This window comes from Pholcus phalangioides, unplaced genomic scaffold, assembly GCF_987345545.1.
Source record: "Pholcus phalangioides strain wild (caught in Gottingen) unplaced genomic scaffold, Ppha-v1.0 ptg000039l_1, whole genome shotgun sequence".
Lineage (NCBI taxonomy): Eukaryota > Metazoa > Arthropoda > Arachnida > Araneae > Pholcidae > Pholcus > Pholcus phalangioides.
Window position 1 is genome coordinate 22,039,338 of NW_028301625.1, and position 16,621 is coordinate 22,055,958.

The window sequence follows — 16,621 nt, forward strand, 5'->3', positions numbered from 1 at the left end:
TGTTCCATGTATTTTGGTAGATCATTTTCAGTTTAGACAAGCACTGATACTTTGATTAATTTGTTATCAACTGCATTTTTATTTCTTTTTTGTTTGTGTTTCTTGCTCTTTTTTTTCCTTAAATTTTATGGGGACAATATATTTCTAATTTGTCTCAGAAATAATAGATGTCTTTGAATTGAAACACGTGGTAAAAAGTGAAAATAGTTTTCAATTATATATTTCTAAAAAAAAAATAGCCAGGAGAAGGACATTTAATAAAAACGCTCGCCTCTTTTTTCCTAAATAAATCTAATTTGTGAATTAATTATCTTTCTAATTGATTTAAAAATGTCTACATTCTTGTTAACATTCTGAACACAAAATTTGATAGATGGCAGCTGGTGTTGTAGGACTTAAGAAATGTTTCCAAATGTCACGAATGGAAAAAAAAAGCTAGGGAAAATTTTCACTTGGCTATAAACTATTGACAAAAAAATATTTGAAATTGTAAAAAAAAGATGAAATATGAAAGTATACTCGCTCTAAAGTATGTTATTGAAAAAAAAAGAATATATTTTTGTTTTTTAAGATACAATGAAAATTTGTTCAAGCAAATTTTAAAAATCTGTTGAGGAAAAATTAAAAACAGAGTGCGACTTTTCTGAAACTGAAATACTGTATAAACAAAAAGTGACGGAAAAACTGTTCTGTGTCAAATATATTTAATGTTATTAACTCGTATTAATTATTAACTCGTATTAATTATTAACTCGTATTAATTATTAACTCGTATTAATTATTAACTCGTATTAATTATTAACTCGTAGTGTATATTTTATATTCGCTTCGATATTTTTCGGAGATGGGAAGCGGTGTGTGTCCGGTCTTCAAAGGTCAAAGTGTATATTTTATAATACAACTTTACTCTTTTTAATTACTAGTTATTTGGCCATAACTGATTATTTTTCACATGTACGGGTGAACAATCATGTACCTTTTTAATAAAGCGTACTACGGGATGGGAACCACTGACTTTTTGATCAACCACCGATCCTCTATGGCAGTGTTTCTCCACATTTTCTGGCTTGGGGTCCCCTTTAGGTTCTTGTTTCTTTTCTTTTTCCTCCTTGTTCTGTGAATAGAATCTCAATGTCAAATATTGATGGTATAAAACTTTCTTAAGAAACACCTTTTGACTTGAAAAAAAGGAGATTCCTTTAATTAATTTGTTTCTTTTGAAGTAGAGTTTTTTGAAGAAATCTCTGTGGCTCCATAACCGTAAGATATGCCCCCCCCCCCTTTGCATGATATACACTTGTGGAATATCTCCTTGAAATATCCTGGGGTTCTCGGAAGGTCGTGTGTTTCCAGATTGAGAACATCTGCTCTTCGACAGTGCTCCCGACATTTCATGCTTTCAGTCCAAAGGTGCATATTTTCATATTTTATGATCATGTTCAATGACTGAATGGAACAAAACATTTGTCTTTTCATCGTTTTTATTTGTTCATCATGTATCAGTTATTGCCATGAAAATGATACGCAATTTCTTTTTCTCCTATACACATGTCGCGGATTGCATGTCACACACACACATAAAAATGCGCCTGTATATATTACGATGTTTGTCGTTGCCGACGAAAACAGTGTATGGGAAAGAAAAACACAAACGTTGAGATAGAATTCGTATTATTATAGAGGAGAACTGAGTCCATCATTTCGGATGAATGGGCGTGAGACATGCGGTTTGATCTCACTCCCACGATATTTTCCAGAAAAGTAGCAACCGTTTAGCCGCTCACACGACGACTATGAGCCCATGAAAATGCGTGCTACTAGATCCTGAGCACACACTCAGCGTATGGTGGGGGGAGATCCGAAAATGACACGATATATGTAGTAATATTTTTATGTTATACGGACGAGGTAGAATCACGCAATTTATAGGCGATCTATTGAACCATTCACTTTATGAGTAATGTTGGATCTGCATCATATATAGGATCCCACGCTTGATATGGTCTAACGAACCTTATGAGATTGTTTTTATAATGCGATGCAACCCTATAATAATTATTATTATGGATCGAGCGAATAGAAAATTTACAATGCAAGTAATATTTTACGACGTGACTGAGATGATTCGTATCCCAAACATTTTTTTTTTCGACCTTTTCTGTACTGCTCAAAATGTTCACCATAAAAAAATCGCAATACGTTTCAAGGTTTAGAGGGAGACATTTAGTCGGTAGTATTCATTAATGCTGTCTTATGCAAACATAGCCGTATGAATGTACAGAGGAAATAAGAGCTCAATGAGAAGGGTTCAGGGCAATTGGGTGTTTCCGTTCTTTTTCACCTTTTATAAAATAGAAGGACATTTCTAAAACAGCTGCGAGTTCAAAGTGAAGCACATGAATTAAACTGACAAAAGCAACAATATACATGTACCCACGGAAAAAGAAGAGAGAAAAAAAACGCTAATACATATGCTGAGCAAACATAATCAACAAGTTCCTGCAAAGAACAGTTCGCTGAAATTCACGATTGGACATTAAAAATAATGACATACTCACGCTAACCATGAATGCAGGTTAACGATAAAACATCCATGCAAACGAAACTACTTAATAATACCTGTTTAGTATAGCAAACTAGAACGAAAATAATTACGTTAATGCATTGCCATGTAGAATAGGTATCAACAAATAATACATTAAATGAAGAACTACCTACAAAGGACATTGTCTCGTCATATTTATTTTCCCACTACCAATAGTTAAATATTAATCTGCACTCTAGTTTGATGGTTTTAAAAGTGTAGGAGGGTCAATCATACTGTACATTGACATTTGTATAGGCAAATGGTTTTTTCGAATTATTAATATACCTTTTCTTTTCTAAAGCAAAAATCCATAATTAACATGAACATGTGCGGCAGACATCGCAAAGACCAAAACAAGACTTAAAGAGCACAACTAAGGGATTTGGATTTCTCCGCAGTCCTTTATAGAGTTTTGCACTATTCCCGGGACCTGAAGCCGGGTTTTCATGCCATTCTACACGGCCCGCTGCAGTAAATTTATTGCGTAAAAGAATAAGATTCCTCCAAGGCTGGAGCTGTGTCATCTAGCTTCCTCCGTGTATAGTAGCCATGGATGATTTGCAAAAAGTTTTTAAATTAATTTCGACTTTTGTTGTTCGCTATGACACAAAAGAATCATACTTACTAACCCTTCAAGCGGCATAGTAGAAATCCATAAAACCCCTTTTAAATGCCATATCTTTTTTTAAATAAAGTAGATCAGGGCTTGATAAATCCCAGGTGCCAGGTCACCATGGCAACTAGAAAATCAGCATTGGCGTCCAACAACCTCTGCACGTGATTGCTAGATTGGAATCTAAGGATGACAAAAATGCCCCTGAAAAATGTTGGCGATGCCCCTAGAGGAGCCATTTTGAGGAAAAACTGTATCAAATAAAGAGATAGAAACGAATTTACCTGAGATGGAATCCCAATGAGAATCCTCTCTATCCTTAGACAAAGTCTTTGGCGGTCCAATACACGAACTAAACAGCACACGAGCAAATCGTCCACGAAAATGATTTTTACCTTCCATGACTTCGATATTTTCCAGAGAAGTTGATACAGACACGGGCATTTCTGTTCTATTATCCGAGAGAGGCAAACTTGAAATTTACATCGAACAAGTTTTCTTAGAGTGTAGGGAGAGGTCTCAGTTGCCTCGGTTTCATCAGCAGTATCGTTTGTTATTTGGTGAGGGCCATATATTCTCACAAGGCCGGGGAAGAAGATGTTATAAAAGGAGGAGGACGACCATCTACTGAGTCATAGGGGCTTTCGCAATTCGTGCCCAAGAAGCAATTAGCTTCCCCGTGGCGAAGAAAAATTCTCCAGTCATCATTCTTTATTAGAAGAGAGCTCCAAATTGCTTGTCGCTGTCTTTTGGTCCGACAGGACCAACTCGAGCGTGTTGACGGTCCCTAGCACCTCCACGCAGTATAAGCAAACACAATCTCGACACAAGAACGACTTCTAGCTGCTGAAGTCTTATCGGGTGTTGTTGTTCTCTCTCTCTTCCCTAAATCCTGGATTTCTATGCAGAAACCTCAATATCTCAAAGCCACTGATAAATCCCAACGTCAGCGATAAGGTCTTCCTTATTTTTTAGAGTGAGTCAAAACAGAACGGAATCCAAAATAAACTGAATAAATCTGTACGCTTTGAGTGCAGAATAACTTTCGGCACCAAAACAGGAGACTCGTTGTTTCACGCGACGTCCATTTGATGAATACTTCAAAAGAGAATAAATTACATTTGGCATACGAGAGAGAGAGAGAGAGAGAGTTGACCAATTAAGTATTTCAGGTAGAGTTTTGTTTGTGTTGAACCACACTGAACGATAATCGTGTCTCTTCAAGCTGCGGCGCAAAAGATGATGCCTCAATATCTCAAAGCCACTGATAAATCCTAACGTCCGCGATAAGGTGCTCCTTATTTTTAGCGAGTGAAAATCGAAAACAAACTGAACGCATCTGGACGGTGAAATTTATCACTCAGCTCGAAAAAATATAGTCACAACAGCAGACTTCACCATCGAGTCATTAACAGGGCACAACACACAACGGTTTTTCGAATAGCACTTGTTGAACGACTTTTGAGTGCCGAATAACTCTTCCGGCACCAAAACAGGAGGCTCCTTGTTTCCAGTAACGTCCACTTGATGGACACTCACAAGCGAGTATATTACATTCGGCATACGGGAAGGAGAGAGTCTCTCACATTTTCAACCGCCTCGATATTCCCAGGTAGAATTTTGTTAGTGTTACCGTGATCCACTGAACGGTGATTGTCGTCTCTTCAAGCTGCGGTACAAAAGATGATGATGATGATTACGTGATAATAAAAAAAATAACCGGCAGCGGAAAAGTTTGAAATGAAAAAGCATGGTGAGGGGGAAAAATCACGAGAGGAAGACACGAACAACAGCCAACATCGTCTTCCACTTTTTTTTTGTTGCGTAAAAAAAAAGAATAAAAGCTTCTAAGCTCCGCCTCGACTCTGGCTCACCTCTTTCGGTTTCCATGGAAACGGCGCCAAGGCGATCTTTACTCTCGAATAAAAAAGCAACACACTAAAGAACCGAAAATGTCGCCAAATTCCGGCGCTGCAATCAAAAGTCGCGCATTTCACGCGGGAATTTCACGTCCTCCGGAAACGGAGCGATTTACGCACTTTACCTCCAAAAAGAAAAAATGAAGAAAAATATAGAGAGATATATAGACCTATTGAGCCCGATTCTCAGATTGTTTATTACGCTTGCGTGCGACCAGCAAACATTTCGATTCTTTGAATAAATAAAAAAAAAAAATAATAATGGCATTTATGGGTGACAAATAAGAGGAAATGAGAAACACTTGAGAACTTTGTGTGGGGGTAGTTTTATTAGATAATTAGCTGATGTTATACCTCTAGTGATACCGGTTTTCTTTTTCACATACCTTTGTAAAGGTGAAAATAATGTTTCCTCTGTTGTTTTGAAACGCATTGTTAAAGAATCATGAGTACTAGGGCTGAGAACCGATTAAAGTGCTTAACTGGCTAGTCAAAAGATCCAACCCGTGTAGTCAAGTGAAGTAACATTTTTTTTTCAATATTAATTGATGTGATTATTTTAAAATGACTAAAAATGAGAAATCCATATATATATAATATATATATACACATAGGCGTACGCAGAATTTTCGAGGGAGTTTCAATTTTTTTTTCTTCTCAAGGGGGGGTTACGTTTTTTTACTGCAAAATAACACTATAATCTCGGCTGAAGGGGGGGGGGGTTAAAACCCTAACCCCCCCCCCCTTTGCGTACGCCAATGTATATACGGGGTGATTATAAAAAAACTATCCCGACATATGGGCCCCTAACTATCATACCATTCACAGAAACTGAATGAAATTTTGGCATAAGGTATTTTGAGGTATGCGCTCAAGAATGATATGGAAAACAACAGTGTCACTCTAACAGTTACAGTTACAGTGAGAAAATTTCGAAAATATCAAATGGCAACACCAAGTTTTTTGTATTGGAATGCGATCTCCATACTGAAAAACACTAAATAGCGTTGGAATGGCACCTGTAGCACGAAAATCCCCGGAGCTAGGCAAGGAAAAAGTAAAAAGGACTTTGCCGTGCACCAGAGCATTAATGTTCGTTTCATTCGTCACACCGTTTCTTCGGCTGAGATCCCAGCCTGATTAGTCCTCCACAAAGTCATGTGGAAAATTTGTGAAACACAATAAAATACTTTATTTTATGCTGCTTCTCTGTCCTTATAGGTTGTCCTCACTTTTAGCCTATCTACCGCCGGTGATTTTCATGCTACAGTTGCCGTTCGAACGCTATTTAGGGTTTTTCACAATGGAGATTACATTCCAATACAAAAAACTTGGTGTTGCCATTTGATATTTTCGAAATTTTCTCACTGTAACCGTAGCTGTTAGAGTGACACTGTTGTTTTCCATATCATTCTTGAGCGCATACCTCAAAATACCTTATGCCAAAATTTCATTCAGTTTCTGTGAATGGTATGATAGTTAGGGGCCCATATGTCGGGATAGTTTTTTTATAATCACCCTGTATATATGTTTACATTGTCATATTATAAAGTCTATTTCATATATACATTTAAAAAAAACATTTTTTTTGTTTTTATCATTGAGTTTCTGATTCAGTATGATGTTATAAGTAATTCAGAACTGTTAATTTGAAAATTAATTTAAAATAGTACAGCAATGGCTAATTACATTCATTTATGTTCATAATGTAGTTGAAATGATGTAATAATAAATTCATCGAAATACTGAAGAAAAGAAAGTGTAAAAATATTTCATGTATTGCATAATTCAGTATGGGTCTCTGTGAGACTCAACCCGTGCACTCACGGAACAGTTTCTCACTCGTGCACTAAAGGGTTAAATTGATCACAAACATGTTTAAAATAATTTATGTTCATTTGCACCGTCTGCACTGAAATCACATGATTTTTTTCTGCTTCGATGTTGGATATTTTGGAACATGGAAAACGCTACCCTATTGCTCTCTTCCCTAATCAGAAAGAGCATACATACTCACTCCGATAACGGTTGCATTAAATTGAGGATGATTTATTCATTGAGCGTGGATTTTGAAGATGAGGCTGTCTGCGTTCGCTTATCGTGCTACTTGTTTTTAAATGAAAAAAAAATTGTTTACTTTTCTCATCCTTATATATAAATCTTCACCCTGGATGGTCTGTCTATTCATCTCTTGTGGTCACGTCTATGTCGCTGCTGTAGCTGGAATCTTATCAGATCCAGCTTGTTCTTTTGCTGCACAAGTGCCACTCTCTTTTCTCCAGTGATGCTGTTTATCGTGACGACTACACATTTCCCATGAAGTCCGTGGCCTGTTGATATTTAGCCTACGTGTAGTACTTCATTGTGGTTTGGATATATTTTCGATGAGCTAGTCATTGATTTGCTGACTTTCAGTATGATGTTTCAACGACCAATTTCTACTTACTACAATAACAGGAAACGGGCTTTCTAAAGGCCTCTTATTTATTTGTTCCTGTTTTTAACATTTCATATTTCCGAAGTTCCGTTCAGGGAAAGAGTTGTTATTTAATTTAAGCCTTTTAAAGATTTTCTCCAAGTTTTTTTTAAACTTTTTTTTTAATTGATCACGTCTCTTTCTCGTTTCTTGTGACATAAATGCACATATTTAGATGTGAAGTATGTGCAGTCCATTTTTTTTCATTGCATAAAACAATCTTTTGATAATTTTCATTTTCACTGACAATATCTATCTACCTTTCCCTTAAAAAGTGGGATGCCCGCGTGAAAACTTACGGTGACCTTTTCTAACGAACACAAGTGCATTCTGGCTTCACTTTACTACTACTAAACCATGCATGTACCTCGTCCATATTCCTCTGCGGAACCTCTAACGAATTGGTACATGTTGGAATGTACGTGTAGTGAAACCTGACGTGAAGTTTGCTTCTGTGTAATGCTTGTTATGCGCAGTGCTGCCACCTGAGGCTTCACTATACTGCAGAATACTCTCACACCAACAGCTATATCCTATTGTCCACCTTAATGATTGAACTCAATTAATGATGATTAACTCGATTGATTATATTGTCACCCCAGTACTACTTGGGAAGCAGTTTCTAGAGAGAAAAGTAACAGCATGAAGAGATCGAAAGTAGTTTCGTGACTAACCTATAAAATGACTGATTTTCCAAAAAACGACAAGATCCTAGTGAAGAAACGCCAGGATGCCAAAATCTTCAGCATTACAAGCGTGAAGCCTTAATTTCTTAACAACTTGACCTAACTTGCCGTGCCTGACACGCATCCGTTTCTTCCTGAAACTGACTTGCCCGAGCGTAGCACGGGTTTCGTAATGTTTGCCCCTAGAGGGCGTTAAAGAAAAGTAAAAATTTGACTTAATCTCTACAAACGCTATGGCTTTGTGCGACAGTAATGAAAATATCTAGTTACATAATCTTGTAATTTAATTACATAGATACATAATCTAGTTCAGTTACATAACCTATCTAGAAACTAGATTATTTATATTCCATGCAAAAAAATTCAAATAAGAACAATTCGAAAAAATAATTTCATTTCTTAAAAAGGTAATAAGTGAATCAAAATTTTTTAAGATTTGTGAATTAAAAAATGAAGTATGATTTTCTGTAATTGTATGTTATTTACGCTTCGATATCTCCTTAAGATGGGAAGCGGGGTGTGCCAACACCTTCTAGAGCAAGAAGGTTCCTCTGCTTTAGAAGGTATTGGGTGTGCTCGGTCCTTCAACTGTATGTTATTCCTATGGGTAGAGTGAAAAAATAAAAAAAAACCTGACTTTTTTTTTTTCGGTGCAGAAAAAAATTAAAAACCCATCAGTGAAGTGGTTAAATAGGGAAAATAGCGAACCCGAAGAAAATTTTTCTTGCCACCTCTTGACAAATGAAAGAAATACATTTCATGGGTCTCACAGACCCAAAACTGCACTAACTTTGAAGCATCTTTGCACAGAATCAACCGGTGCACATGGGGTTAAGTTATTTGTAAAAAAAAAACATTAACGTATTTTTGGAAGGTTTTTTTATGACACGGAGTTATTAAAAAAGATTTATAGCTGGGAATCGATTAAAATTTTTAACTGGTTAGTCAAAACTTTTTAATCGATTAATCGACTGTTTAATGAAATTTTAATCGAATATTTTTGAATGCTAACCATTCATAACAAACGTAGTATTAGTAACTATATAATAATAATTGATGCTATAAAAATATATTTTATTTATTCCACGCACCTGTTTTCTAAATGTGAACTAAATAAGAATAGGTTGAGAAATTCTGGCTGCGCGCACATGAGGCACTTTAATATGCTAAACATACTTGTTATATCTTGGAATTTCTCAACTGGAGTCTTGTTTTTTGTAGAATATCGGTTTTTTAGGTTAGTCAGTGATTTTGAAATTATTTTCGATCTTCTTACTGTTGCTTGTTTCCCTCACAAACTGTAGGAAATACAGTGAAATCTCGATATCACGATTATCACTCTGAGGACCAAGAAAAATTAACGCGTTCTAGAGAGATTTTATCATTACATCGAGAGACAGCAGTTTAACATTAGAATATACGCATTTCCAAACAAGGCTTGAAAAAATATCGTTGTAGAGGGATTATAATCGTTATATTGAGCATCGTTGTATGAGGTTTCACTACATCTAAAGGGTGTTTCACTTCCAAAATGGTACTGAGGTTGCGGGGGGGGGGGGGTGGATTGATGCTTCCCAAATGCCAAAACTGTTATTCACAGCGGAAAAAATTCATTTTGAACTTTTCTTTTGAAAGTCCCACCAAAAACTCAGTTTGGAACTGAAATACTCACCAGTTTTTGTTGAATCGACTTGTATTTCCATATGCCAGAAATTTGATAAAATTATTGATTCAAGAATATTAAAATATGGTCACTTGTCTAGAATGTTATATATAGGAACATAATTTAAGACATATCTTCGTCCAAATAAATCAAATTAATTTACAAACATTTAATGAAAATTTTAATCGGATAGATCAAGTCGATTAGCTCAACTAAGATTGTTAACTGCGATTAACCAATTAATCTGGTTGATTAATTGATTAATTTGGTTGATTAATTGATTAATTTGGTTGATTAATTGATTAATTTGGTTGATTAATTGATTAATCAGACCAGCCTTAAAAAAATTGTAAACATTTAAGTCATAATTGTAAGCATTAAGTCATATGGGTTCACTAGTTCGCAAAACGACAAGCTTTACCTGCACCTTGTATTTATAATAAGTACAGAGGACATGTTTTAGCGATTTTTATTCATAAGTAAAATTTTGGAAATAAGTTCAATGTGCACACACATAGTCGTCTAAAAGAGTCGGGGAGGGGGTTGATACAAGCATTCATGGAACGCCTTAAGCCAAATATTTCTTGCTAAAATCTTCTATTTTGTAAAAAATGAAAATTTTCAATAATTTTGAAGTCCATGTAATCCGAGCTCCGTTTGCTCACACGTTGAAACGTCACTTGCATGATAGGAAAACAGTGATGGTAACCTCGTAGAGCCAAATTTTCCCTTTTGAGTAAATTTTTCCCACACATTTTGAAAAATGTGCTGCCATTGACCGGTGAAAACACGCAGTCAGGTAGTTACTGCCTAGATCAGAGGTTCTCAACCTTTTTTTGATTCGCGGAGCCCTTTTTTAGTTAAAAAATTCTATGGGGCGCAGTCCCGTAGGATTGTTTCAATTATTCATCAAATTTACTGATCTATTTTTATTATTTAAAAATATTTATACCGTATTTTCCTGCGTATAATCAGGGGTGGCGCACAATCCTCATGCGAAATTTGAAGAAAGAAAAAAAAATCAACATATATGTATATTCCATGGCGGCATACTCTCCGCAGGATTAAAAAAAAAAAACCTTGTGTTTCAATACTCAATCCATTGGTACGCTAATTAAACTTATTTACATAGCAATTAGTAGCATTACTTACACTCAAAACAAAAAATTTACAGTTAACCAAAAATCTTAAAATTCAGACTCATATGATTCGGAATTAAATCTCATGACATATATTAAATGAAAGAAGCTCGGCGTAAATTTCCGCCTTTGTATAGTAATGGATTCCTTCAGTCATCAGCTTTTCCCAATAGGCTCTAACTTTTCTTTTAAAAACGACCTGTTTATTCCTGAATATAAATTCTGCAACTTAGTCAAACTACCAGGTATGACTGAAAGACAAGCACCACAACATTGGCAGGCGTCTTTTATGTTTTCTTGAATACGAGCTTCCATTAAATCCATAACTAGGAGAGTCATATTTTAGCGGCTGATAACATCATTTTCTGCAGATTATCCGCAGCGATAGATAATCCGCATTTTTCAATGTTTAACCACCTTTTTAACAGATAATCCGTGGATTATACGAAAGAAAATATGGTAATTATTTTTTTAATTTACTCTTTTTTTATTTTCCTGGAGTGGTCGCGGAGCCCCTGGAGAGTTGCACATGGAGCCCTTCCGCGGAGAACCGCTGGCCTAGATAGTAGGTATTAGTAAATCATTGCACTGCATTTATATATTTTTTTCAAAAAAATTCTTTTGTTTGATGGACTCTCAAAATTTCTCACGAATACCAAGATAATTCCAACGTGAACCGATTTGGGCTAACTTTTTTTCACGAAAATGGGAAATTTCTACATGGGCGTTCCAAAATTCCCTCAAAAATTTCCCTTTTGAGATTTCCCCCACAAATCGATAATTGATGTGCTGCCACCTATCGGTAAAAGTATTTAACTTTAGAAAATCATTGCACGAAATATAAAAAAAATGCAAATTTTAACTTATTCTTTTACATGATAAATTATCAAAATTTCCAACAAACGTTAAAAAATTTCCCACATGGACCAATTTTTCCCATTCAATCCTGCAGGAAAAAGTTCAAAATTCTCTGCCATACAGTAGATTTATGTTAGTTAGATGTCTGTATTATTTAGATGTATGCTATCACAAGCACTTGTAGCGCCACCTATTTTTCCGACTAAAAACTGAAATCAGAAACCATAACGACGATGGGGCCACAGTAGCATTATCCGAAAATACTGTATATAATTTTGAAGAATAATTTCGCTCCCCGGCACCATTTTAAGGGTATTTTTTTTATGAGTGAGAAATATATCGCTATTTAAAAAAATTATCTAAAATTTGAAGGAGTAGTTTCACTCCTCAACAAAATTTGGAGGTGTAAAATTGAATTTTGATGCCTGTATCACGCATCTTATGTGGTTTCACGCAGGCCTTTCCGTGGATACATAAAATTGTGAATAATTAAGAAGTGGTAATTAATTACATTGGCAATTAATCCCAAAAAAAAAAAATAAGTGCATAAAATGCAGTCCTCAGGACAATCTGTCCTGTGTCATAAATGTTTTCATCCTGCATAATAAAAAACAATATGTAATTTCTGTTGTACTCAATCTTTACTCAAAAACCTATTAATAGGTCGAAGTCGTTCATTAATTGTGTCCCTAAATCCATTGCCCAACGTGAGGGGACAGTATAGGCGCGGATCCAGAATGATGTCATGGGAAGGGCGTATTGTGCAAGTTCATTTGATCGTCCCGTATTTTACGGGACAGATAAACTTTCCCCATATTATTCGGCTCTTGGGATCCGTGCTTAGGATAGTATTACACTCCGAACCCACCAATAATTCAATAATCGTCATGGAATATGTGGTAGCAAACCCAGTCGAGGGGGAAAAGAGGTATCATGGAAAAATCGCTTCGACCTGAAATAACTTGCGAATGAAGAGAGCTACAGAGAGCTGAGTAATTTGGATAACGAGTAACTAAGCCCTATCAAATGCAACAAAAAAAACAGCCCCGTAGCGCGCAAAATTATTTTAAGAAAAGAGGGGCCCTAGGGCTTACGCAGGACCTACCTTTGAGGGAGGAGGGGGTATAGGTTAAATCTTCCAGAGAAATTTTAAGTTACTAGCTTTAAAAAAAAATTGTATCTATTAAAACAGAGCATATAAGGCACATTTTTCCCTTCAATATAGTTTAATTTTTTTACGAAAATATTTTTAATTTAAATTTTTAAATTTAATTTAATTTCTAGGAGGGTATGGGGACCTGTGGCTCCCCTCCCTCTTGCGTGCTCCTCTGAGCGTGGAGGGCAGCCGAAACATCTTTGGTTGAGATCAACATCTTCTCCCTCTTTCCCAACCAGATCAAGGCCTGCTGCTCTGTCGTAATGAAGAGCTATAGTAAGTGGTCGAAGAAGACCAGGTCCACAACTAGGGGGTAGCAGGAGGCAGGGCCGTCTTAAGAGCATCACGGGCCAAGTAGTTTTTCTGAGGCCCTATCAGGTAAATTCTAGAAAATTTCAACCAAATCTCATTTTTGTGAAGCCCCTTTACTCTTGAGGCCCCCGGGCCATAGCCCACTAAACAATTAAGGCCCTCCAACTCAGAGCGTCACGTGACCTGACGTCATTTTACCCGTCCCAGTGTCCGGTAGCTGCTTGTGGGAAGGAAGAAGACATTCGCCATGTATAGCAGTACTAAATAGATAGTTTCAGCGTGATTTTTTCCTTCGTTTTTTAAAAATGCCTGACCGTTGTTTTGTAACTTCTTGCCATTCCAATTACGACGGAACTACGGAATACTTTTCCGTGTTCCAATTTCCGAAGGAAAAAAAATTGAAAGAGATTTGGATCAAGAAGATTCCTAGGAATGACTTATTGCCAACACACCGTAGTGTAGTATGTGAAAGGCATTTCGCAGAAGAATGCATCGTACGTTTCGATGAATTCGTTTCTAATGGTGAACTGGTGAAGTTAAAAAGACGTCGACCAAAACTAAAAGTGGGATCTGTGCCGACCATCTTTCCCGGTTGCCCATCGTATTTATCTACCACTACTACTCAACCTAGAGAAAGTAGAGACAGTAAACTGAGAAAAGCTGACGAAACCAATCTCAGCAAATTCGTTTGTAATGATAAAATTGCGAACTTTGAAGATTTCAATTCTACATTCTCCAGCAAGATCCAAGTGCCGGACAATGTTTTGGTGTTCAAAACCAGTGAGTCATGTGTTTGCATTTTGTTTATGTGTTTCAATGACATACCAAAAGTAAAAAAAAGTATAAAAGTATCGTCAACTTTAAATGTGCAGGTTTTTGTCGGGGAAAATAAATTGGATGACAAACTTTATTGCCATTTGTTAAATGATGGAAAACTTTCTTTTTGGAGTCAATTAGAAAATTTACTTTCAATTGTGAGGAATAGCCAGGTGAACTATGCTGAACCGAATAGGTATGAAGCAGCATTAGAAAGTCTCCAACTCCATCAGTTTTTTCCTCCTACAAAGAGATTATAGCTCTTGTGCCTGTATGTAAAATGTCTGCAGAAGATCTTTGTTTACTTGTTAAACAAGCTCTGGAATTACTTTTTAGAGCTGGTTTTGAAGTCTGTGCCCTTGTTTCAGATAACAACAGTGTAAATAGAAAGATGTTTACAGCATTGGCCAATCTTGAGAACTCCACATATGTCAACAAAATACCACCTACAGTTATTGCCAACCCAATAAATGGAGCTGACCTCTTCTTACTTTTTGATGCAGTGCATATACTGAAATGCATAAGAAACAATTGGCTAAACCAATTAGATGCTGACAAAACATTTGTTTGTCCAGATCCTTCAGGAGAAAAAGAACTAATTAAACCTCGCTTTGGATTATTAAGAAAAATTTATAATGAGGAAAAATCATGCACTATAAAATATGCATTCAAATTGAATGTTAAGTCATTGTATCCGACAAGCATGGAGCGACAAAATGTTCTTCCCGCAGTGAACATATTTCATGAATCAAATTGTGCTGCTCTGCAAAGACTTTCAGAAAAACCTAATTCTGGAATTTTTCAAGTAGATGACACCATAAAGTTCTTGAAATATGTGAAGCGATGGTGGGATATTTTGAATGTATCTCATCAAAACAAAGGCGCCCATACAAGAAATGAAAACTCCTTTCCTCTAACAGCTGAGGATGCTGAAAATTTCATGTTTCTTTCCTCTTTTGCTGAATGGGCCACAAAATGGCAAAACATGAAATTGAAAGCCAGACATGGTTGCCTTTCTCAAGAAACCTTTCTTGCACTCATTCACACCACTTCAACAATCATAGATGTATCCAAGCGATTGCTAAAAGATGGTGCTAAGTATGTCCTGACAACAAAATTCCACACTGATGCACTCGAATTCAGGTTTTCCCAATATCGGCAGTTGTCAGGTGCAAATTACCATGTTTCCCTTCAACAGGTCTTGGAATCTGAGAGAAAGCTTCGTGTGAAGTCAATGTTGAAATTGCATTCCCACAAATATGGAGAAACGTCATTGACATTATTCTTCGGTGAATTCACTAGTGATTGTAAAATGAATGAAACTGACGTTTCTTCTTTTTCACAGGTTGTTGAAGAAGTGGACATGAAAAATATGACAAATTGTGAATCAGACATAATAACATATATTGCTGGTTACTGTGTTCACAAATTGAAATTAACTTGCAACTCATGCAAGGAATTTTTTTCAGGCTCTTTTGATTTGAGTATTGATTTCAATTTGGCACTTTTGCCTTCCGCCATGGAAAGAGAAATTCACTCTGGTTACTTAGACATGATAAATAGAGGAGGAATGAAAATTCCTTCTGCTGATATTGTATTTTCTCTTTCTGTTTGTTATGTAATTTTTGAAACCCTTATATCTTCCCGATATGAGAAAGCATTTCTTTCATGTGACATAAAACAGCATTCAGTTTTAGTCAAATTGACTGAATTATATTTGAAAGAATGCCTGATTGTTGACTTGGGGGAAACTTGCCCAGAATGCAATTTTTGTTTCTTTGATGGGATTTCTAAAATCATCAAGAGCTTTGCCAATGTTTGTTTGAATAACTATACAAAAAATAAAAACAATGATGCTACATTTGATAAGTTAAAGGCAAAAAAGTCTGGAAAAGCAACTGCATCTTCTTGCTCAAAAGGTCAAAAAAGAAAAATACAAATATATGAAACTTGATCACTTAATGATTACATTTTGATCACAGACAAAACTTTAGATCTAAATGAATTTAAATTTACAAGAATTTGGTTTTTTATCTATCATGTTGGTGTGCATCAGTAAATATGTGTATATTTAATTATAGTTTAGAATTTAGTTAGCTTCAATGTTTTTATCTGTAAATATATGTACCATAGTTAATGATAATTTAGAATTTAGTTATTTTTTATCTGCAAATGTGTATATATGTAAATATCTAATTATAATTTTTCTATTAACGACTATTGATGAACATGTGTGCAAACAATTTGGAAAAAAAAAATTGTAGACAAAGGAAACGTGATCTTAATTTCCTCATCTACAACGTAATATGTACTTGCTCTACAATATACATGAGTATATATAAATATGTGTACAGTTAATGATAACTTAGAATTTAGTTAGTTTTTATCTGCAAATA

The 16,621-nt window shown here is 35.7% G+C and overlaps 1 protein-coding gene across 5 annotated transcripts in view; it reads right to left on the reverse strand.

Moving 5' to 3' along the window:
• Positions 1-16,621, reverse strand: part of raskol (Ras GTPase-activating protein raskol) — a 258,900-nt gene that overhangs the window by 124,499 nt on the left and 117,780 nt on the right. The window contains exon 1 of one of the 5 annotated variants that reach the window (XM_089253808.1): positions 3,485-3,735. The exons of the other annotated variants lie outside the window; for them this stretch is intronic. Within the exon in view, the coding sequence (XP_089109934.1) occupies positions 3,485-3,644 (160 nt within the window). The 5' untranslated portion in view covers positions 3,645-3,735. Of the gene's footprint in view, positions 1-3,484; positions 3,736-16,621 lie in introns of those variants that run through there. 5 annotated transcript variants of the gene reach the window in all.